Genomic DNA, 22,841 nt, shown 5'->3' with positions numbered 1-22,841 from the left:
GCGGGGATGGGGAGGGGTGGGGGGATGGGGAGTAAATCCACTTGGTGGAATTAAATTAGAGTCAAGCTGGGGCTTTAGTTCAGTAGTAGAGCAAGCCCGGGGTTTGATCCTCTGGGGGGGGGGGGAGAATTAAAGTCAACAAGCTAACAATTTAAATAATGCAATCTTGAGGGAGAAGGACCGGCTGTAATGCTAGAAAGGCTGTAGCAGGATTGGCATCGCCACAGACTGCTAATAGAGGGGGAAGTTGGTTCAACAAGTTGGAGACCTTCCTGGCAATTTTTCAAGAGATATATTTTAGCATTTTAGCTCACTCTTTAATCAGTGATCCTCCTCCCAGGAAATTACTTAAAAGGAAACAATGCAAAAGAATAAGTTGGGTGCACCCAACTTTTCTTTGCAATAGAACTGCAATACCAAAAACAATTAAAACAGCACAAATGTCTAATACTGAGAGACGATTAAACAAGGATTAAAGGTTTGTGTTTGAGAAGCCACAGCTGTTCACCTTTTTCCCCCCCAGAAGCCTTTCTGAGTCCTGAGCCTCACACAGCCCCCAGGTGCTAGCGTTAAATAAAACAACAACAATCACTACCACACACTCTTGTTCTGCCGGGCTGCAATGGAGGCAGCCCAATGTTTTCTTCACATTTCAAAAACTGAGAACACGCTCCACCTGCCCTCTTTTAGCTCTGCATAAGTCTGTGCTCTTTAGCACATTTGCTGTTTACAGTTGCAACTCCCTCACAGTTGTCTCACCATTTCCAAAATGTTTTCTTTCCTGAAGTTGTACATAAGCTTCTGCCATTCAGGATGCCCGCCAGGACTTTGCAAGACACTGGGGCCTGGATGCCTCCCACATCAGTGTGACAGAGGCCAAATCACAACTCCACTAACTGCAAAGCCTCTCAGAAAGATGACCTATAATTATAAGAAATACATCAAATAATGATTATTTTTATTGATGTCAAGCTGCATCTTTATAATGAGCTGTGTTAGGAGAGAGAGCAAGTCCTCTCTCGGCTAATGCCCAGCTCCAACAACCTGTTTACAAACTAGATACGCAGAATACAATTATTTCTTACCATTTTGTCCAGAAGGGCCCCCACCACACCACGCTGTTTGGAAACAGTGCAGGCTGCAGGGTACTGCCAGTTTTGAGGATGATATGAGCATCATTATTGAACAATACACCAAATACTCTAGACAGTTAAAGCATCCCCTGCCTCATGGCCCCATGTTCCATCTAATTATTTCCTTTGTGCAATGTTTAATTGTCTTTCATTATAAATTGTGTTTGTAATATAGGTGACCTCATTTTCCTGCATATTCTGATAGTCAGTAGCATTCCGTGTGTTCAATGTGGTGTATGTCTTTTTTCTTATATTAGTTTTTTTCTCCTTACTTCTGTAATACAGCTTTTCCTCAGAGGTAGAGGGAAAAAAAATTGGGAATTCAAGGCCAGCCTCAACCACATAGGAAATTTGAGGCCACCCTAGGCTACAAATCAAACAAAAATTATATTTGAGTTTTATACATTTGTAGATTGATTCCAGGGTCTCACACATAGTAACAAGTCACTGAACTACAATCATGAGACTCTAAGCAGTACATGACTGTGAACCCAGCACTTGGGAGGATCACAAGTTCAAAGTCATCCTTCGATACATAGCAAGTCCAAGGCCATCCTAATCTTGAGCTCCTCAAAAGGAAGGGTTTAGAAAAGATAGGAAGAAACAGATGGTGGAAGGGTGGAAGGAAAGCAGGCAGGCAGGCATAGTGACACATACCTATAGTCCTAGTACCTAGAAGGCTGAGGCAGGAGGATCCCTTTGATCTGACATGGGACCAGATTGCCTGCTTCTTTCACATCCTGACTCCAGTTCTGCCACTTTGGGTAAGTTACTTCTACTGTATCTATGGTGACAGGAATTCTGGTGACACAAACTTCTAGTTTAGAAGACCAGGGGTTGGTCATGTTTTCTGTTTCCCTCATGTGCATGTGAAAGATGGTAGCAGGTGGGGGCACTGACTGCTCTGCATACAGAAGCACCTAGCACACACCCTGGGAAGAGTGCGAGTTTCCAGTACAAAGCACTTTGAGGAATGTCTTCATTCCAGGCCCCTCTTTACCATTTCATCAGCTCCCTTCTCCTCTCTTCTATTTAAAAACACAAGGACTTAGATAAGTTCATATTTAGTATTAAACTCATCGTTTCTGTGAAATGCTTTGTTTCAGTTACCACTACAGACAATACCAATGATGCCTTCAAAATGTTTTTAAGAAATTTAATATAGCTTTCATTGGAATGTCACAATTTCCAAAGTTATAGTTCAATCTCCCTTTAGAGTAGCTCACTCTAATGCCATTTCTTTTATATAAATAACATCAAAGTGCTTCAATCCAAAAGCTGAAGAATGAAAAAGGCAGAGGAGAAGCAGGTACAGGTTGGTCCATGATAACAGCATTTCTGGGCCAGTTGCCCATCCTATGTTGGATAGAGGCATTTCTGAGAGAGATCATTATTTTCCATTCTATGCAGTGGAAGCCTATATGGACTAATAGGTGCTTAGAAGGTGGGGAGACTATTGTTGAAGAGATCCCTAGGGACAAATGAATTGCACATAAAGCCATAAACACAGCAGGCCTGTCTGGGACCAGACTTCGATAGAAACAGGCCCTCTGTGACAAAAGAGTCTTCCAGCAGCTGGGCTCTCTTCTTTCTCCCCCAGTCCTTCAATATGCAATACCTCAATAGACTACAGAGCTGGGGGAGAAAAGACTGAAATGAGGGGAAGAGTGAGCATTTTCTCAGTCCCCTTGTATTTGGCAGAGGGGGAAAAAACCTTTCTGTATATTTTTTGCTGGGATAGTGAGGTATTTAACCCTTTAAACCCTTAAATCTGATATCCAACTCTCCGTATGTCCTGCATACCCCCTATTCAAAAAGCCTGGGAGAGAGGGGGGAAAGGAGGGGAGGAGGAGGAGGGGAGGAGGAGCAAAAGAGCAAAAGGAAAAGGAGAGAAGGAGAGAGAAATGAAGCTTGAATGGCTCTCCAGGACGGAGGCCTGTAAATGATTGAATTTTCTGTTTGTACTAGTTAAAAGATACTGTTGATGGTCTTCTCGTTTCTCAGAAAAGGGAAATTTTACACCTGTTAGATTATAGTCTTGGAGCTATTTATTAGAGAGAACGTATCATGACAGATAACACCAACTCTCTATTATCCATGAAAAGAAATAAGTAAAAATCACTCCTAGGTCTAAATTTGACTTGAACTGTGAGTTTCAATACCCTTTCTTTCCAGCCCTTCTGGAATTCTTGGAGCAAAACACATTGGCTTTAAATTTTCTTTGCAGTCTTCTTCAAACTAGGCAAGTAATAAAAACAAATAATCCCATGGCCAGTAAAGGAGGGACTGAGGAGAGAGAATGGAGAGGACTGAGTAAATAATAGATGGAGGAGGGGAGATGAACCAGTATCGTGAGAATGAAAAGCAATGTCATTTGCCCAAATCAATATTCTGCATCCCCATAGCCACACCGCAGTTCTCCAGCTCAGGAAAGATTTACTATACTGTTCCTAGGTGCCAGAAATTGTTCTCAAATCTGCAAAGTCTGAAGTGGAGAGAAAGAATTCGATGTTGTTTAGAGGCATGTCAACACCATATTTCAAGCAATTGTGAGAAATAAACCATTACCTATTAAAGGAAGCAAGCAAGCAAGCGAGCAAGCGAGCAAGCTGTGGTAGTGCTCACCTTTAATCCCAGCAAAGACAGAGAAAGGCAGATCTCTGTGAGTTCCAGGCCAGCCTGGTCTACATATCAAATTCCAGGCCAGCCAGGTATTAGGGATACTATCTTAAAAAAAAAAATCTGAGTTTTTTTTATATATATATATAACCCTCAAAAGATGGCAGTGGGGACGCCACCAGAATCTGTGAGACCTTGCTCTTGGACCCACATAGAACCTGAGCCATTGCAGCCCCAAGCAGCCTGATTGAGCTGGGTGACCCTAGCTCCCTGGCACCCAAGGGCGGGCCTGGGTCTCCTCCTAGAACAAGAAACTGAAGTTGCAGCAGTTGCTGCCTTGCTGTGGATGCTGCCTTGACCTCAGCCCTGGGCGGTCCCACCAGTCTTAGACCATGAGTGTCCCTTCTCAGCCACCATCCCTCTCCTAACCTCCCCTTCCTTTAAAAATGCTGGGTGTCCTTTCAAAAATGCCCGGTGGGCTGAAAAGCAGGGGGCAGAAGAACCATCTCGGGGAGAGAGGGGGAGCCGAACTGCCCCAGGTTTGCCTGTCAGAGCGCTGAATGTAAGGCCTTTCGCTCAGTTATTTTTATTCAGGGCCCTTTCTTTCAGGTTCTCGTCCTCCTCTGTTTTGTTTTGTTTTTGTTTTTTTCTTTTTCTTTCTGTTCAGCTATTTGTGTTTTCTGCTCGGGTAAATGATTTGCAGCAGGAAATTAGGTATCTCAATTCCATAAGCTCTGTGGTATTAATGGTACATGTTTCAGAGCCGGCTCCTTATCTCAGGCTCTGTGTTTGTGTGTGTGTGTGTGTGTGTGTGTTTTGGTTTTGTTTTTTGGTGCGCCCCTCCCCTTCCCAAATACTTGCAGGTTATTTTGTGATGAACAGAACAGAGCGCTGAGCAGCCCCGGAATCTTCCCTCCCCCTTTTTTACACAATGCAAGTCTTAATTAAACATGGGAACACCCACGCCTCCCTTCCCACAGGACCCCTTCTATCTGCCCCCACCACCGAAATACCAGCCTTGTATGGCTAGGGAAAGCCTCGTGTTGAACTTCCCAATTAGCAAGACACAGCGCAAAATAAAAGACTCTAAAGAGCTGTTATCAGTCCTATTTTTGGATTCTTCCTTTTAAGCCTTACCCAGTAAATGTTTTGTTGGCTTTAGCCTGACTGAAATCTTGCAGGTCTGGAGACATGAGATTACAAGCACGATAGATCTTTAGAAGTAAGATTTGTGTTTTTATGAGTGACGAGTTAGGATTAATACATTTGTAATGTGAAATAAAAGTTATGGATCAATTCGAAGGGGGCATTTTTTTTCCTTTGTAAAAGTTTCATCAGTAGCTTTTTCAGAGGTTCTAAGCGGCTCAGGAAAATACAGTCATTTCGAGGTTTAGCAAATCAAAGGGAATTAGACAACAACCTTGCATTTTTCTTTCCTGGTCAGACAAAGAGGGAGTGGTGATTTACCAGTAGTGGAACCTGGGGATGGAGGCTTTCGTAATGCAAATATTTGAGCAAACATAGGATAGGATAGGGGGAGGGCGAAATCAGGGTCAGTGTCCCTCCAGAGGATAGGGTGACCATCAATTCAGAACCCTAAAATCTGAAGTGATGGAATCAGAAACAGAAGACAGAAGATCATTAAGGCAAAATGAAAGAGAGAGAGAGAGAGAAGGAAAGAACGAAAGAACAAAAGAACGAAAGAAAGAAAGAAAGAAAGAAAGAAAGAAAGAAAGAAAGAGACAAAGAAAGGAGAATTCTAGAGCCAGATGGTGGAAAACCATCATCGAGCTACCAGAGATCTGTTTTACTAAAAGAAGTCTCAGACAGACTAGGGGTCTTCATATGACTCTCCTCTTGGTCTAAGGAATCCCGAGAATGCACCACCAGGCCCCAAGGAAAACCCTAAAGGTGGCAGATTTAGGTTTTCGCTTAGTGTTACATCTCTGCAAGCTTGCCTGGGCCCCGCCCCCAATTATTTCCTTCTAGGTCCACAGTTTCCTGAGGTAGGCAAGCAAGATTCTATCCAGCAATTATCTCCCTTCTCGCATTCACGGGGCGGGGGGGACATTAACCACGAATGCACTGAAGACGAAAGGTACAGATGGGTCTTTTATTGAACACTTGGAAATGTTTGCAAAGCTTTTGTTTTCTTTCTCCCATTCATGCCTGCAGGATCACTTGGATCTGCCAACTTCAGTTCCTAGAGGCTGAACCTGGAAGGCTCGGCCCACTCGGAGCCCCCGCTAGGGGGCGCACTCTGGCTGTGGCTCTAAGCTGAACCCGACAAGGGTGCTGCTTGCTGGTGGGGTGAGGGGTGACGACTGGCGGGACTCAGGCAGCTGGGGGTCCCTCGGGCCTCCGGAAAGACGCTTGAGTTGAGTCCTTTTTGCGGCTTCATCCCAATGCCCTCCTGCCCCCACCCCCACCCCCACCGTTCAGAGAAAAAACTGTATGCGGACCCCTCCAGCCTGGATGCACACCCGGGGTCCTGAGGTCCGGTTGGTGATGGAGAGAAGAAAGCAGATGGCGGCGATTAAGGGGCTGAGAAGTTTCCCTCTGGGATCTGGGAACCTGGGTGGTGGGAGAGCAGCAGCAGATGGGAACCTCCTGCCAAGGGACTCCGGTGAGGAGCCCAGAACCCAGCCATTTGCTTCTCCACAGTGGGAGGGGAAACATGCCTTGCACTCTGAGCACAGACTTGAAGCAGCGATCTCCTTGCCCAGCTCTGTATTTAGAGCAAACCTGGAGGAAAAAAGACTCGGTGGCCGCCTGCCTGGGTTGAGGGGGCCGTATAGGGGGTGAGGTTGTCAGTTTTCTCTCAAGTTATCACTCCTCCACCCCCTCTCCTGCTGCTGGGTAACACAGGTAACATAGACTGGCAAAGTTTACAAATAGGAGTTATCCTAACAGTAATCACACCCACATGTCCATACCTTGAGGGCTCGGCTGAGATCCAATGCGATCCTTCCAAAACAGAAGGGGGGAAAAACCCTCTCCCTGCTGAGCCCTAATAAGAGAAAAGCACATCTTAGGCAGAGGACACAGGCAAGGGGGAAGCAAACGCGATGGAGTCTTCCCAGGAAATCCAAGTTACCCGTTTGCACTTCTCCCGGGCGGCTCCTTTGAAAAGCACATCAACAAACCGGGTCCACAGACGGATCTCAGCAGCCTGGGGAGAAGTGAGGCAAGGGTAGGAAGTGAAGAGTAAACTGGGGGGCAGAGACGGTGAGGGCAAGTTCTAGGCAAGCGGATTATGTCACATTTCCTTCTATTACCAGACTTCCAGGAGGAGAAACCAGGATTTGTGCATAAAATGTCATAGCCCGAAGAGAGTAAGACTGAAAGCAGCGTTTGAGAAGGTTAACCTTTACTGGTTGGAGTTAAGGGGGGTTGGGGAGGCAAATATTTCTGTTTGTGCCCTCCGGCTCTTCCCAGCACCTGCTGTCAATCGCGAGGCTTGTTATCCTCACAAGGCTTCAGTTTGTTTGCTTGATCTCAGCAAGGTTTTCTTCCACAAGTAGAACTATAATTGCTATAATTCTACTGTATCATTTGGATCATTGCAGTATTGTTGTTTTCTCCCCCTCTTTCTCTCCTCCTAACACTGCAATAACGCGCTCCAGTGTTAAATTAGCAGGTTGCGGAAGACCATAAATGAATGAAAGTTTGTTTAAAAAAAAAAAAAGAAGAAGACGAAGAAGAGGAAGAAATGAAATAAATAAAGCAGCAAAATGACTTGGCAAAGGATACCACATCACAGAGAATCCTTGCGTGCAATCAGGACTTATTGTCTTCCCTTCCAATGGCTTCCAAATTGGTCGACAGACTCCAATGAAGTTTATTTCTATTGTTTAAATATATGTTTTGAAGAGGTTGAGCATAATTTAAGGGGACCTGAGCCATCCGGTGATACTGGAAGCCCATTACAGCTTTATTTGTCTATGTGTATATTGCACAATAAATTAAAACATCTCAAATGGGAAGTCTGTGAGGTTAAATTCTCCTCCAAACAGCCCCCCCTCAGATAAAGACATCTAACTGCCACCCCCTTATCATGTATTTCTTGCAAATATAATTTTGAAACTACACAGTAGAATTAACTCTCTTACCACAGTAAGAAAGGGGTTTCTTCATTCGCCTCCTCCAGGGGAATATTATTTCCAGTTGTGGGAACAAGCCCCAGTTTTCCCCCATAAACAACAGATTTGGGCATTTCTGACTCTCACTTCCAGCCATCATTATCATTTTTATTTTAGTGACTGAATTTAAAAACAGATGTGCCAGAAAACATTGTTTTTCAAGCAGCCCAGAAAAACCAAACCAGAGGTCTCAGACCTGAAAGATTAAGAGCCAGTTGTTACCAGCAACATACAAAAAAAAATTTTTAAAGTTACCACTAAACTAAAATTACTTTTTATTAGTAGGTAAAGAAAGTGTAAAAGTGAAGTGGGAAAAAAAGGTGAAGTATCATTTTGCTGGCAGAGTGAATATTAAGTTGGACTAAACTATATGTCCTTTGATATATAGATATAGATAGATAGATAGATAGATAGATAGATAGATAGATAGATATAGATATTCCTATAGTCAAATTCTTTAAACTCTGTGTGTTCAGCATATGGATTTAGTTCTTCCTAGACATTAGAAGCATCATTTCACTTTCTAAAAAAATGACATATAGGATAGCACACCTTAAGCTCACACTCTAACTAGATTCTGTGAGACACTATTAGGGTTTGCCACCCCATCTAGCGCCTTAGAGAAGTTCCCTGTAATTTTTTCCTAATTAATCTGTGGGGAATGGACTCAGTTGTAGATTCTGAAGTTGGGTTTTGAATTGCGACAAATCTTAGGGTTGCTAAGTGTAGAGAAAATTAACTCAGGCACTCCTCTCCAAGTTGGATAGATTCACCTCCTTCATTTGGGAAGGCTGATTGGAAAATATTAAAAATAAAATAACAGAACAGAACAAAGAAGACTAGAGTTTTCACACAGGTCTTTTTAAAAACCCTCTTTATATTCCATTAATAGAATTATATTTAATTCCAGGAATCATTAAGTCAGAATCAGAAATGCTATGTTAACCTCCCCCTTTACAGTGGGTGATTAAAATTAGAATACACCCCCATCAGAAAGTCCGACTTCTTTTAAAAGAAGAACAGCTGCAGAGAGGGGAGGAGGGGGATGGAGGCTAAGAAGTCTTCCATAGAGAGTCTGAAACCCCTTTGGGCGTTCAGACATGATGTGTGCATTTGTGACCCTTTTAATTTAACACGATCTTTCTTGGGCTCATTTTCACCCCACTCCCTGCGTGTGCGGAGCCCACTCTGAAGTCACGGAGCCACCGGGCAGCCGGGTCTTGTGGATTTCCCTGCCGGGAAGGGAAAAGTGTCTCTGTATCCCCAGAACAACACCCGCAGGGACGCCGACGAGGGTCTTTGCCTGGAAGCTTGAGGGAAACCTAAGAGTCTTTATACCTATGGGCTGCTCTGAGGCCCCAGGACGAAGAAGGGCTAGGGAGGGGAACAGGCGCGGAGAACATAATATTGGGCTAAAGTTAGATGAGACCATATTTAAAACATCAAAAGATGAGGATGCAAATAGAACCCAAGAAAGATAGAAACCTATTCTAGGTATCCTGGAATCTCAGAGAGGGCATAAAAGAAAAGCCAATGTCAAGGCAACTCGCAGCCTCTTCCTCCACCATTTGAGGGTACGAAAACTATGTTGAGATGCCGGCAGAAAACACCGAAGAGACCATGGCATGGAAGGATAGAGACAAATCCTTTTTGCTCCTTTTTTTACTACTACTACTAGTAGTGTGGTGTTAGTATTAGTAGTATTAATGTGTCTGTTCCCAACTCTGTACCCCCTCAAGTTGTGTTGAGGACGCCTGCCAAGCTAGCCCGATCGATCTATCTGCCACCCACCCACTAGCATCCAAGAGTTATGCAGATGTTTATGGCTGGGGGGGGGGGAAATCCCAGTTAGGTATCCTTGTATTTTTAAATACTGACTGTAAGTGATTCAAGTATAATCCTTTGTAAAACGTTTTCTCTTTGACACATTGAAGGGGCTGAGAGAGGAAAACCTGGCGTGGATTCCCCTTCCCCGGCCTCTTACCCACCTCCCTCACCCCCACCCCGCCAAAGTCAAGGCCTTAGCTGTCTCTTGGAACCTACACCTAGGGAGTGAGGGTGTCCATTCTGGCTCCTCTCCGGGATCGACCCAACTTCACTCAGGATTGGGTCCAATACTGGGAGCCGTTTGAGAAGCAACTGCTTCCCCTTAAGGCGCTCCTCCATCACTTTTGCTAAATGGGGGCCAGGTCACAGGATTCAAAATGTTAGGCATTTCGACTTGGTTCAAGGTAAAGATCAGTCCCTTCTGTCCTAGGAAACTGAGAATCCCACTTCTGCAGTGCAAGGGGGTGACAGCCTAACCAAGATAAATTTGGAGAAGTAGGGAAAGAGTGAGGAGTGTCAGAAGAGAAAAGAGACTCTCCCAGTCTTGTTCCCAGTCTCCGCTCTGGGAGGTTTGGACTCTTTCTTGCCAGTCCCTTTCACCTCTCTGGATACTCCAGGGAAGACTCTGTCTTTAGCAGAGCTCTGTATTTAAGGACCTTTTCACGGTCCAGAGTTAAAAACGGAGACAGAGAATGTTGGGAGCGGATATTAACAAGAGAGCAACAGATAGGTTCTGGATGAAGACAAATAACTCTAGGCTTTGAGCCACAAGAGAAAAGCAAAGGCTCAGACAGCAGATGGTTGCCTCTGGCACGTCAGAGGTCCATTGGTCCTAGAAAGGATGGTGACTGAACAGCGCTGAGGTCAAGACGCTGTCCTAGGAGGACAAAGTCGGCATTGAAAAATGCCAGGTCGATCTCAACTTGAATCCTACAGCTTCTTTTCCAGGGAGCTAGGTCCTCTGGATGGTGGAAGGGGTGCTGAAGTCCAAGAGGCACCCACAAACCTAGCACCCAATTGAGCTACAACTAAGAGTATAAACCTAGGGACAAGAAAGAGCGACAAGAAAACGATAGCATAGTTTGAAAGTAGTTTGTTTAAAAGGAGAGAAAGAGAAAGAAAAGGAAATTTGGCTCTGGTGCCTGCCAGCTGCTAATCCCCTGCCCCCACACTCACAGGCCCCCTCCAGAATCCAGTTCGCGCTTTGCGCTTTGCCGGCAGGCCTACGCAGCCCGGCCTCTGTCGAGAGCCAATCAGAGAGCGCCTCTCAGCACGTGGAGCAGAGAGACACCAGAGCTCCGCGCCCGCGGCTCACTACACTTGTTACCGCTTGTCCTGAGCGTGGAGAGGACGAGCTCCGGCTGAGGTCAGGGTGGGAGCCCGCAACCGAGGGGGACGGAAAGGAACAAAGATCGCAGTAATAACTGTTTTAATCAGCCATCCAACCTATCCCCAACACACACCCTTTCATCCAACCCTCCAGGAGAGACGAGCAGAGGTCCGCTCTCTGAGCCCAAGGAAAAAGCACCAGCCATGAGCAATCAGTACCAGGAAGAGGGCTGCTCTGAGAGGCCCGAGTGCAAGAGTAAATCTCCAACTTTGCTCTCCTCCTACTGCATCGACAGCATCCTGGGCCGGAGAAGCCCATGCAAAATGAGGCTTCTGGGAGCCGCGCAGAGCTTGCCTGCCCCGCTGGCCAGCCGCGCTGACCAGGAAAAAGCCATGCAAGGTAAGGTTGTGCCGGACAGGCACCTGCAAAAGAGCATTGGGCATTGGTTTGAATGTTTGAAACTGGGGACAAGGGGCCTGGGACTTGTCAAGTTGGAGACATAGGAAAGAGAAGGGAGAACTCTAGGGCCTGGGGCCTTAGAGAGAGGGACCATCTCTACCTCTCCTTCCAGAAAAAGCAGGGGCCCAAGCTTCATTTGGTGGTGGGACTTTTAGATACTTAGATGCGATTAAAAGTCCCTTTTGGTGGCCTTGGGTGTGCCCCGAATGGCGCTGAAGCAGCAGATGCTCTTAATTCCTTTAAAAGCAGAAACTTCACGGAGGCAAGAACCCCAAAAGCTAAGGAATGGTGGTGGTGTCTTCAGGCAAGGTGTACTTTGGCCTTTCTCCTTTGGAAGATTTCTTTATACGCGGTGTTTTGCGTTTCCTTTTAGTTTTTAATTGTACATTATTGATGACCTTTTAAATGCGAGTGTTGGCAGAAAACATTACCCTAGGGTGCTCCAAACAGCAACTTAATGGATTCGAAATGCATGAAATGTAAACCCTCTGGGCGCTACTTTTCTCTACTGTGTTAATTTTTAAGAGTTGAGATATCTGAAGTGTTTTCTTTTCTGAAATTAAAAATTCCAAAACAAGTGTCCTTTGGTCCTCTGAACTAATACTCAAGTTTCCCCATGAGCTGGATGCAGTAGTGTTGCAGGCAAAGAAGTGTTGGTGTCGTTTAAACCCTGAAGCCAGTGAGCCAGCAGCAACACCTTTGGAAGATCGAAGACTGAGAATGAGACTTTCTAAAATAAAACTGACTTTTTCCCTTTTCTTTTTTTAGCCTGCGAGGGCACCTGTGCCAGGCGCTTCCTCCAAGGGAAGGAGCAGCCTGTGCCTGTTGAACCTCACCCCTGTCCCCACTCCAGACATTTCTTTCCAATTTTTCTCCAGATTTTTTTTTTCTTTGCCATTTTGGGCTAGGGAACCCTGCCTCCTGCCGCTGTGGGCTGTTGGGACATGGCGGGTGCTCAGGGCCCTGAGACCCAGGCCTCTTCGCCCCGCAGGGGTCGCCCGAGGGGCAGCGCCCCTCTTGCTACCCTGGGGCCCACAGGACAGAACAGCTGGCAGAAGTCTGGCGCGAACTTTTCAGAGTAGTGGTGATTTTTAAAGTTGTTCGATTTTTTAAAAAATTGCCCCACCCTAAAATGGAGAGGAGGATGAAAGAGAAAGGAGTGAAATAAGATAGAGGAAAAGTGGAATCATGAAGACAAAAACCAGAAAGGCATTAAAGGCGAAAAGGACGAGGAAAGGAGTGGAGAGAAAGTAGAAAGAAAAAGAAAAATAAGGGGATGCGAAAAGAGTACTACGAGAAAGAAAAGAGGAAATAAAGAGCAGAATATGAAAGAAATGAAGGGACGAAGGTAAAAGGCGGGACTGGAGATGATGAGAGGTCAAAAAGAAAAAAATGAATCAGAAAAAAAAAAAAAAAGGAATCCGGAAAAGTGTGCCAGGAAGGGGAGCTGAAGCCGAGGATAGAGGGCACGGAGGCGGCAAAGCAGCCGGCTCCCAACAGCTGCTTGGCGGGGGAACAAACGGTCGGGCTAATGCGCTGACCGACCACTTTTCCTTGCCCGCAGGCTCCCCCAAGAGCAGCAGCGCCCCGTTCGAGGCTGAGCTACACCTGCCACCCAAGCTGCGGCGCCTCTACGGCCCGGGCGGGGGCCGCCTCCTCCAGGGCGCGGCGGCGGCGGCTGCAGCGGCGGCGGCGGCGGCCGCGGCGGCCACGGCCACTGGCACCGCAGGTCCCCGTGGAGAGGTTCCTCCACCGCCACCACCAGCTGCACGGCCAGGGGAGCGTCAGGACAGCGCAGGGGCCGTGGCTGCCGCCGCTGCCGCCGCTGCCTGGGACACGCTCAAGATCAGCCAGGCGCCGCAGGTGAGCATCAGTCGTAGCAAGTCGTACCGCGAGAACGGGGCGCCCTTCGTGCCCCCGCCGCCTGCCCTGGACGAGCTGAGTGGCCCGGGGGGCGTCGCGCACCCCGAGGAGCGCCTCAGCGCGGCCAGCGGACCCGGCAGTGCCCCCGCGGCGGGTGGTGGCACGGGCGCCGAGGACGACGACGAGGAGCTGTTGGAGGATGAGGAAGATGAAGAGGAGGAAGAGGAGCTGCTGGAGGACGACGAGGAGGAGCTGCTGGAGGACGATGCCCGCGCGCTGCTCAAGGAGCCCCGGCGCTGCTCGGTGGCCACCACCGGCACGGTGGCCGCCGCCGCCGCCGCTGCTGCTGCCGCCGCCGTGGCCACCGAGGGCGGGGAGCTGTCGCCCAAGGAAGAGCTGTTGCTGCACCCGGAGGACGCCGAGGGCAAGGATGGTGAGGACAGCGTGTGCCTGTCGGCCGGCAGCGACTCGGAGGAGGGGCTGCTGAAGCGCAAACAGAGGCGCTACCGCACCACGTTCACCAGTTACCAGCTGGAGGAACTGGAGCGGGCTTTCCAGAAGACGCACTACCCTGATGTCTTCACCAGGTATGGGGCTAGGGCTGAAAGAGTCCAGGAGGGTGGAATAGAGGGCGGTCTCCAGAGTCCGGGAACCTCTCTTGGCTCCTGGGAACTGCCCTGGAGGTGCCTGGCCAAATGTGATCATCCTCTGGCTCCCCAGTACTGCCCCCCCCCACACACACACACACTCACACCACAAGTATACTGGGGCTTTAAGTTTCTGTTGGTGTGGTTTCTTTTTGTCTGTTCTGAAACTTTAATGTTTCCAAATGACAAGTTTTAGAGTCAAACGGCCTCTCCAAAGCAGTCACATTGGACGCTCACACACGGATGAGGCTCGGGCCAGGTTCTGGCCAGGTCCAGGAAACACTGCCTGAGAGCAGGCGTTATTTTTAACCCGTGGACTATGTGCACTATCTACCCCCGCCCAGTGGGTATCAGTTACGCTCTTCTCAGGAAAACTGGAGCCCCTGCCTTCAGAGAAGACCTTTAAAAAGATCCGAGTTTTTGTCACTTGGGGACTCCTGAAATAACCAAAGAAGTCAGAACTAAGCAGTGTTTGGTGTCTGTCTGTACACCAGAAAGGCATCAGCCAGAATCTTCCTGTGTCGCTGTCCCCACACCCATGGCCACTACACTTAGCAGGACTTTACTGTAAACGGGTTGATAGGGTGGATCTGGATTTCTGGAAACGTGGCAGACAGTAAATCAAGCAGCTGTGGGGCCGGCAAGGTTTTGTCTCTTAGACTAGTGTACACTGCTCTTCTCTATCTGAGAAACTTGGACCGGTGGGACAGGAGCCTCGGAGTCCCTGCCTATTCCGCGGACCTAGGGGTACAAGCAGGCTTGGAGCCTCCCCCACCCATAGGCCAAGATTTTGGCTAGGACTAGGAACCAGGGTTAGGGGCAAATGTGAGTAGAATGAAAGAGACCGGCCTCCCAGTGAGAACAGAGAATGAGACCTGTGAGCGCCTGGCTCGCGCACTCCTCAAGCCGGGCAGCTCCTTCGCAGGAGACGTGTGCAGCTTTTCAATGTGCATTTTCGAGGGGGAAAGCCGCCTGTCCTTTTGAACCAGAGAAATCTCTGCTTAGGACTCGAGGCCAGAGCCAACTCCAAACCATAGTTGGTCTGGCCGCCGTTGCCAAACGCTTGTAGCCAGAAGCAACCAAAAAGTAAATTTAATGCAAGCGAGGGCACTGAAACTTGGTCCTCCTCCGGGTCACTCAGTCTTTGAAGACCGAAATAAAACTCAAAGTCAGCGTGTGCTATCAAGTAGCTAACGGGACCATCGGCCTCGGCTTTTGTCTTCTTTTATTTCTGAGTTTATCAGACATGTATACTTAACAAGAAGGAAAGGAGACAGTGTCGCTTAGCATCCAAGTCCGCCCTTTTTAGCATTTGGGGGAGACCAAAGTACAAAACCTGGGCAACTCCTCTTCACCGCCCCACCCCCATATCTTTCCAGCTCAGCAGGCCTATCTCCCGGGCTATAGCCCAGCCAGACTAGAGTTTTAGATTTGCTGGTGCTCTCTGCAAAGGGGAGGGGGTGGGAAGAGTGTTCAAAGGAAGATGCTTGGTAAACTGATTCTTTTCTTGATGCTGAAGGAGTTTCAGGTGCCAACCCTGTCCGGCGGGCAGCACAAACCCAGGCTCCAGGCTTAAGCAGCCTTGCTCTTTCATATTGGGGAGCAGAGAGCCAATTATTCTCGGCGCGCTCATATTTTCGGTAAACAGGTCGTAAGCCGTTTTACAGCATCTTAATGGTTTCCTATTTGCCTTAATTGTCGCAGTAATAACTGCAATAACGGGGTAGGGTTTCAGCTAAATTGACTTCCCCTGAGATGGGCAGGGTTTGTAGTGGGCACTGGAGTCAGGAGGTGCGCAGAATTTTGTTTAATCGAAAAATTACCCCACTGAACTCTTAACAAGCTTAACATATCTCCAGAGGGTAATGGGGAGTGTGACCTACAGGGGTAAGGGAGGGTAGAGGGGGAGGGGGAGGTGGAGGAAAGGCAAAGAGCTGCGAAGAGGGGTAGAAAGGGAAAGAGATCTATTTTTTTTAAGAAAGCAAAACAAAGCCAAGAGGGTAGAAAACAAAAAAATGGAGTTCATTGCTGAGCTTTTCTTCCATTTAGTATTTGGATAAAACAGGGTAATGAGCACTGTGCCTCTGTGTGTGTGTTTCCCACCCTACTCTACCCTAAGAGAGATTGAGACAAAACTCATTTGTCTAAGTTTGAAGACTTATGGACTCAAGAATTCATCCCCCCACACACATCGCCACATTATATGATATAATATAATGTATGATATTTTATATCTGTCACCGTGCTAGGTTCTTTTTTCTTTTTTCGAACAGTAGGCATGCTAGAGGTGAAGATCAGTCTTACCCATGTACTTGGAGTATGGACTGGAAGAAGCTGTCATGAAGGGGAAAGTGGCTGAGAGAGGGTTACTGGGGCCCTAACTGACCTGCCTGGATGTTGCTTTCTTATAGGGAGGAGCTGGCCATGAGGCTGGATCTGACTGAGGCCCGAGTCCAGGTGAGCTCCAAGAAGGGAAAAAGGAGGGCTAGGGTGGGTGAAGTGGTGGTGGAGGGCTGCCCTTCAAATGGAAAGAAGAAAATCCAAATCTGAAAAGTAGACCCAAGCACTCACACACGAAAAGATATTTCAAAAGCAAGCTGCAAACTAGGAAGTAGGAGGGGAAGATTTCTGGCTCTGGAAACTTAACGTAGTTCAGGCTTAAACGGGGCTTTTCTAGTCCCTGAGAGTGCAACTCAGCTGCCCCTGCCCCAACCTGGTACCCAAGGCCCCTATAGAAAACAATCCACCAGCCTTCTCCTGATTGAAATAATAGGATGGAGCATGGATTTGGTTGTTAGACAAATCCGCTCAGCTCCAAGCAGGTATTTGGCTGCGATTAAGTCTCCAATCGGGCTTCATAAAAGCCCACTTAGTGCTAGAACAAACAGGGCCATTTGAAGGCAAAATGCTGTTTGATTTCCCCTCCGCCCTGCACAAGGAGCTGGCTAATGCTATTTGATTTCCCATTTTTTATAGCAATGAGCCCACATTGATCTAATAGGGAGTGAGTGCAATGCTATTAAAGGTGTTTGCAGCCCATACCAGAGTGCATTTCCGAACCCAGGCCTCATAACCAAAGAGACGATCAACACTGGGCAGCCCCGATGGCCAACAGAAAACAGATGTCCTCGGGTTAGGAGCTGAGTGAATCACTTTACAGTCAAAATCAAGCGCTGATAAAGCACAATAAATTCCATATGGCTCATTTAATACACAACAGCTTCTTGCATTAGAGGGCTAATGATGAGGCTGGTTCCCTCCTTTCTGTTGACACATTTCTCCATTGTCAAACAGAGATGTGACAGCAACTCCACATTTTCAGCTCAGGGGAACAAGTCGTGGGAAAGTTAAATAACTTTTTAAAAGAAGAGAGCGCCCCCTCCCCTTCTCCTCTCCCCACTATTCACTGGAGAAGATGTAATTAAGTGAATATGAATTATCAGAGTCCTTTCGTTTACCTTTGGGGGCCTCAGAGGTATTAATTCAATAATGAGAAATTGCAGGGGACATCTTGATAATTGCAGTTGAGCCAGAGAGCCCAAGAGACAGAGGATCTCTCTTTAGAAAGGATTCCATGTTATTTAAGGCCCTTCTGCCTTTGCTGCCCCCACTTCCCTTCCTTTATTCCTTTCCCTGTGATGGAGAAATGGTGGATATTCTTGTCTAGACAGATTGGATGTGAGAAAGCTACCCGCCCAGGCTAATCTAACTACAGTCTAACTTTTTTTAAGCCTTGGGTCTCCAAGGTAGAGTGTTTCTATAATGCACACATGGCTTATTTGAAAGTTGATGAATGTATGGGTCCCTTTTCCGAGAACCTTAAGTAAATCAACTAGTTTGGATTCTTAATTTTTTTTTCTTGCCCAAGATGATTGTATAGAAGTCCAACCAAGTTTAGCAGCTAGTACAACTCATTCCCAGTCAGCTTGGAAATTTGAAAGATGTTTTTAAATAATAATAAAAAATATGTTCCTCTGTGATAACTCACATCATATTTTAATATAATTCTGTATAACCCTACTGCTCATTCTTAATTTTTAGACTCATGTGCAGTCACAAACTCAGCCCTAAAAATATTGATGCCTTCTGAGGAGAAGGCATACAGCTTCTGAGCTGTGGGAGTGATGAGCAGGTCACATAAAAATGATTTCATGCTCTTGGGGAATATTTTTAGATGATGGTGGCTGCCATGTTTCAGGTAAAGGGCTCTCTATTCAAAGTGCTTCTTATTAACAATTAGGAAAATACCTCCGGCTGGAAACCTCCTCCGAGCCCGGAACTACCTTATTTAAAGAACCAAGTGAAAGCACATTCCCCCTCCTGGGGGAGGGGTGAGCGAGAAGGCACTGTTTGCTCTGAACCACTCTGATTTCCTGTGCTCAGGTGATCCTGTCTTATTCCTTCCAGTAGTCAGTGATGTGTCATACAAAGTCCCTGCAGAAAGCCTGTTTTGGAGCCCCTTTCTCATTTCATGGATAACTAGCCTTCTAAAATATACACCTATTTTTCACTTTCTAGAAGCAAGTCTCTCTTTAATCCTATCCAAATCCCAGACCCCAGTACAATGCACCTATGTGTCCAGTAGCTATTTTATTTTTACAAAGAATAAATAAACGACCTCCCTACTTTGCTTTTTAAGAGAGAGCAGACATTGCCCTGGCTCTTGGGTAAACCTAAAATATGCTAACATCTTGAGTATGCAGAACAGACTCCTGGTTCTTGTCCCGATGCCTGCCGCTTCTCAACATTTACCATTGTGCATTTTCATTTGTTGCCTTACACTCATTCTCACCAGAGTCTTATGGGAACAGTTTTATTGGCCCCATTTTACAGATTAGAAAACTGAGGTCCAGAGACGCTTAAGTGACCTAAAGTGAAGTCGTGCAGTAAAGAAGGGTCAGCCCAGACCTGGCAACCTTGGTGACCCCATGTTTTAACTTTCCTGAGTCTTGGAAGCCTTGGCTAGATACAGACACCACATTTAAGAGTTTGTTCAGTGGTTCCTGCTGAATTAAAATCTGGGCATCTTTTCACATAGAGGCTACAGAAGGCAAGGGTGGGTTCAGAAACAGTGGAAGGAAGGAGAGAAGGCTCTAAGTTAGAGCCAAGCCAACCCGGCCTCTCTCTCCATTTTGCAGGTGTGGTTCCAGAACCGTCGGGCCAAGTGGCGCAAGCGGGAGAAGGCTGGCGCACAGACCCACCCCCCGGGACTGCCCTTTCCAGGGCCGCTCTCGGCTACCCACCCGCTCAGCCCCTACCTGGACGCCAGCCCCTTTCCCCCGCATCACCCTGCGCTTGACTCGGCCTGGACCGCGGCTGCTGCGGCGGCTGCAGCTGCTTTCCCGAGCCTACCTCCGCCCCCAGGCTCTGCTAGCCTGCCACCCAGCGGGGCGCCGCTGGGCCTGAGCACTTTTCTAGGGGCAGCGGTGTTCCGCCACCCAGCCTTCATCAGCCCAGCATTTGGCAGGTAACTACAGCCTTAAGAGGCTCTGTTTGTCCGTCTGTCAATCTGTCTGTCTCCTACACAAGCAGATGCTGAGGTCAGAGAGGAGGCAGGAGGGGGCTATACACATCTCAACCTCAGTGACTTTAAATCTAACAAAATAGTCTCTAACTTTTACTTCAAAGAAAAAGTAGGTCTTGAGAACAATGAATTAGGAGTAGGTAGGGAAGGGCAGTTGACAGTAGCAACCCTAACAACCACAAGTGTTCAGGAAAGTGTTTAAGAAGCTCGAAGGTATCCCTCCGCCAGGGTGGTTTGAATGAACAGGTAAAGGCTACAGAGCTCAGAAGGCTTTAAAGTCTTGCAAAAGTCCTTCCGCAGGCCACAGAGCTCAGCAGGAAAGGAACATATTTGGGGTCCCCTACAGGAACCCAGGAGCCAGAAGGCCCTTCAAGTGCACAGAACTATTTCTTCTTCCCCAGACTGTGTTCCTTATCACTTATGACCCGATGCCAACAGTACCCCCATATGTGCAAACCCCGACCCCGACAGCGGCATAAGACAACGAAATAAAAGAGCCATCTCCTTGTATATAACTCCCTTTCTTTAAGTGAACATTGAATGATGAAATAAAAAATCTGTATAATCACACAGACAAAGAAACAAAAGAGGGGAGTATTAAGTTGGAAAGTGCAGTGAAAATAAATCTGAATGTAGCTTCAATGATCTCTCTTTGGGAGAACAAAGAAATAATAGATCCATCCAACTGCGCAGCTACTTAACAAAAAAAAAATTATCCTCGGGAAAATGAAAGTAGGACTTGAGGGAAAATTAATGTACCAAACTATGAAAATACCTAGCAAGTGCCTTTAAGTGCAGTTAAGTGGGGTGCCTCAGTTTACCCAATGGAACTAGGGCATGTTATGCTCCCTCCAAGTCACCTATTATCATTTCTTTCTGGAAACAAAATAAAGTCCTGTGTCTCCTTCCTACTTTCCCCCTCTGACAACAAATGTCTATTAGTAAAACCAGGCGAACCCCCGCTGAAACACTGAAGATTCCTAGAGGTTGGGAGGAGGCGGGGGTTGGCATGGTGAGTGAAGAGAAGGAAGGAGAGGAGGGGCAGGGGCTCCAAGAGCCCAGATGGGCTCATTTCTAGAGGAAATTCTGAATTGCACTCCCGGGGGTGGGGGGTAGGGGGCTGGGGCAGGAGCAGAAGCCCTTGGGGAGGTGGTTGGGAAAACAGGCCTGGCCTCAAAGGAGATGCTGCAGGTCAAGGTTGTAGTGGGTAAGGGATGAGAGTAATCCCTGCGCCGAGAGTAATCCCGGTGCCACAAGGAGGTGGTGGCATGGATACTGGCACCGGTCCCAGGATAAAGCATTGGCTTGAGTGGTGCCTGGGGCTCACGACCCCTGGGAACTATCTGGGGGAGGCATCTGGAGGCTCAAAGAAGGAGGTGGGGAAAGGGTGTCTCAGTGCAGGGCTGCCGGGCTACGACGTCGGGAAGGTCCTAGCTGCCTGTGGAGCGGAAATCAACAGGCAGCCGCCCCAATACCCCTTCCCGCGGGCGCTGGCAGTTTAGCCACGCGAAGGAGGGTGCTCAGCCAGCACTGGCAGACCGGAAGGCCAGCACTCAAGGGCAGCTTTTCCTGGGCTCACACTCAGAAAGGAGAGGGAGAGAGAGAGAGAGAGAGAGAGAGAGAGAGAGAGAGAGAGAGAGAGAGAGAGAGAGAGAGAGTGAGTGAGAACAGCATGGGTCTTGGGCAGTTTCTAGTCTACTTTCTGGACCCTTCCACCATAGCTTTCCCCTTCTCTTTTGCCCCCCACCCCCACCCCCTTCCATCCCATTTGTCATTCCCATGCCGTTCCACTTGCTCTTCTTCCAACAGCATCACTCCAGGAGCAGACCTCAGAACACAAACTTTCTTAACCAAAACCCCAGAACCCACACCCTTGGGCCTTGTGATTTGGGCTGTGGGACCCGCCTCTGGCTCTGGATTCGTCCCCTTCGGACGTAGTGGGTTCCTTGAGCTTTCTTTTCCTGGTGGGTTCTCTCCTCGGCAAAGCCACCAGCCCTTTTCACTTTCAAGCAAGCCCCAGCAGGGGCCGGCCTCTCCCAGCTGCTCCTCGCCCTCCACCCTCGCCGCCTGGGTGACAGGTGGTAGGACTTGCTGTCCTGGGAGCCGCAGCTCTGCTCACGAGGCCGTGACCACGCTCTTTGCTCTCCCCACAGGCTCTTTTCCACTATGGCCCCCCTGACCAGCGCGTCGACCGCGGCTGCGCTCCTGAGACAGCCCACACCCGCGGTGGAGGGCGCAGTGGCCTCGGGCGCGCTGGCCGACCCGGCCACCGCCGCGGCAGACAGACGCGCATCAAGCATAGCCGCGCTGAGGCTCAAGGCTAAGGAGCATGCCGCGCAGCTCACGCAGCTCAACATCCTGCCGGGCACCAGCACGGGGAAGGAGGTGTGCTAAAGGCTGCCCTCCGCCCTTGCGCCCCTAGGGCGTGCCCCGAAAGGTCACCTCACTCAGCACCACTCAAGACCAAATGGAAACAGAGGACCAGCTCACTCCCAAGACGGCACAGACAGAGCGCAGCCGCCTTCGCAGCAGCTTGGACGCGGACAAGGCAGTTCTTGTCGCTAAAGGACTGCTGGCTGTCCACCTGCCCTTGTCCCTGTCCCTGTCCCTACCCCTGCCACTGCCAATGTCACTCCAACTCAAAGTCCACTCTCCCGTTTTTACCTTACTGAAAATAACCCGGGAGGGGTTCTCCCCAATATGCTTAGTATTGAAGTTTAAAAATTAAAAGCCCAACCTTCTCTTCCTCCGGATACCCCACTTAGCTTTTCTTTTGAATAGCATTTTGGCGCTCTGTGTTGATTTAAGCGCGGCCCGGCTAAACAGATGCCAGGGCTAGGGAAGCGAATGCGAATCTGTAAGATAGCTAACAGTGCACTTAAAGGAAAGGGGCGTCTCGTTCTTGTTCTCTTCTTTATCATACATCAACCAAGGTTTTTATATCAAACCAAAGGGAAATACTCTGCTAGAATATGGACTGTTGAAGTCACCAAACTGTGATTATTGATTCTGTACATACCATTGTTATTAAAAAAAAAAAAGAACAGAGCTTTGTATATTTGAAATGTTATAACGCAATTGCACTCAGCGTGGTATGGTAAAAGTTTGTCCTCCTGTAGATTCTTACTGTGTTGTAGATACGGTAGGGTTCCTAGACAAATATTTATGTACTCAAGCCCTTTATTTAACTTATTAACTGTAGAGGCTTCGGAAACCTTCAAGATAAAGGCAATGGTACAGTACTTTTGTGTAATGTGTAATTGTTACCACTTTTCCTTGCTATCTAGTGGAGAAGTG

At 47.9% G+C, this 22,841-nt stretch overlaps 1 protein-coding gene across 1 annotated transcript; it reads left to right on the top strand.

Annotated features, from left to right (window-relative positions):
- Window positions 1-11,063: 11,063 nt before the first annotated feature.
- Window positions 11,064-22,841, top strand: Arx (aristaless related homeobox). Its single transcript, XM_029473436.2, has 5 exons — window positions 11,064-11,450; window positions 13,075-13,960; window positions 16,432-16,477; window positions 19,159-19,487; window positions 21,698-22,841. The coding sequence occupies exons 1-5, from the start codon at window positions 11,255-11,257 to the stop codon at window positions 21,936-21,938; spliced, it is 1,698 nt and encodes a 565-aa protein (XP_029329296.1). The 5' UTR covers window positions 11,064-11,254; the 3' UTR covers window positions 21,939-22,841.

The sequence above is a fragment of the Mus caroli genome, unplaced genomic scaffold, assembly GCF_978045245.1.
Source record: "Mus caroli unplaced genomic scaffold, Mus_caroli_1 scaffold_5, whole genome shotgun sequence".
Taxonomy (NCBI): domain Eukaryota; kingdom Metazoa; phylum Chordata; class Mammalia; order Rodentia; family Muridae; genus Mus; species Mus caroli.
Note: the sequence above shows the minus strand (reverse complement) of the source record. Positions and strands in the feature narration are given on the sequence as shown.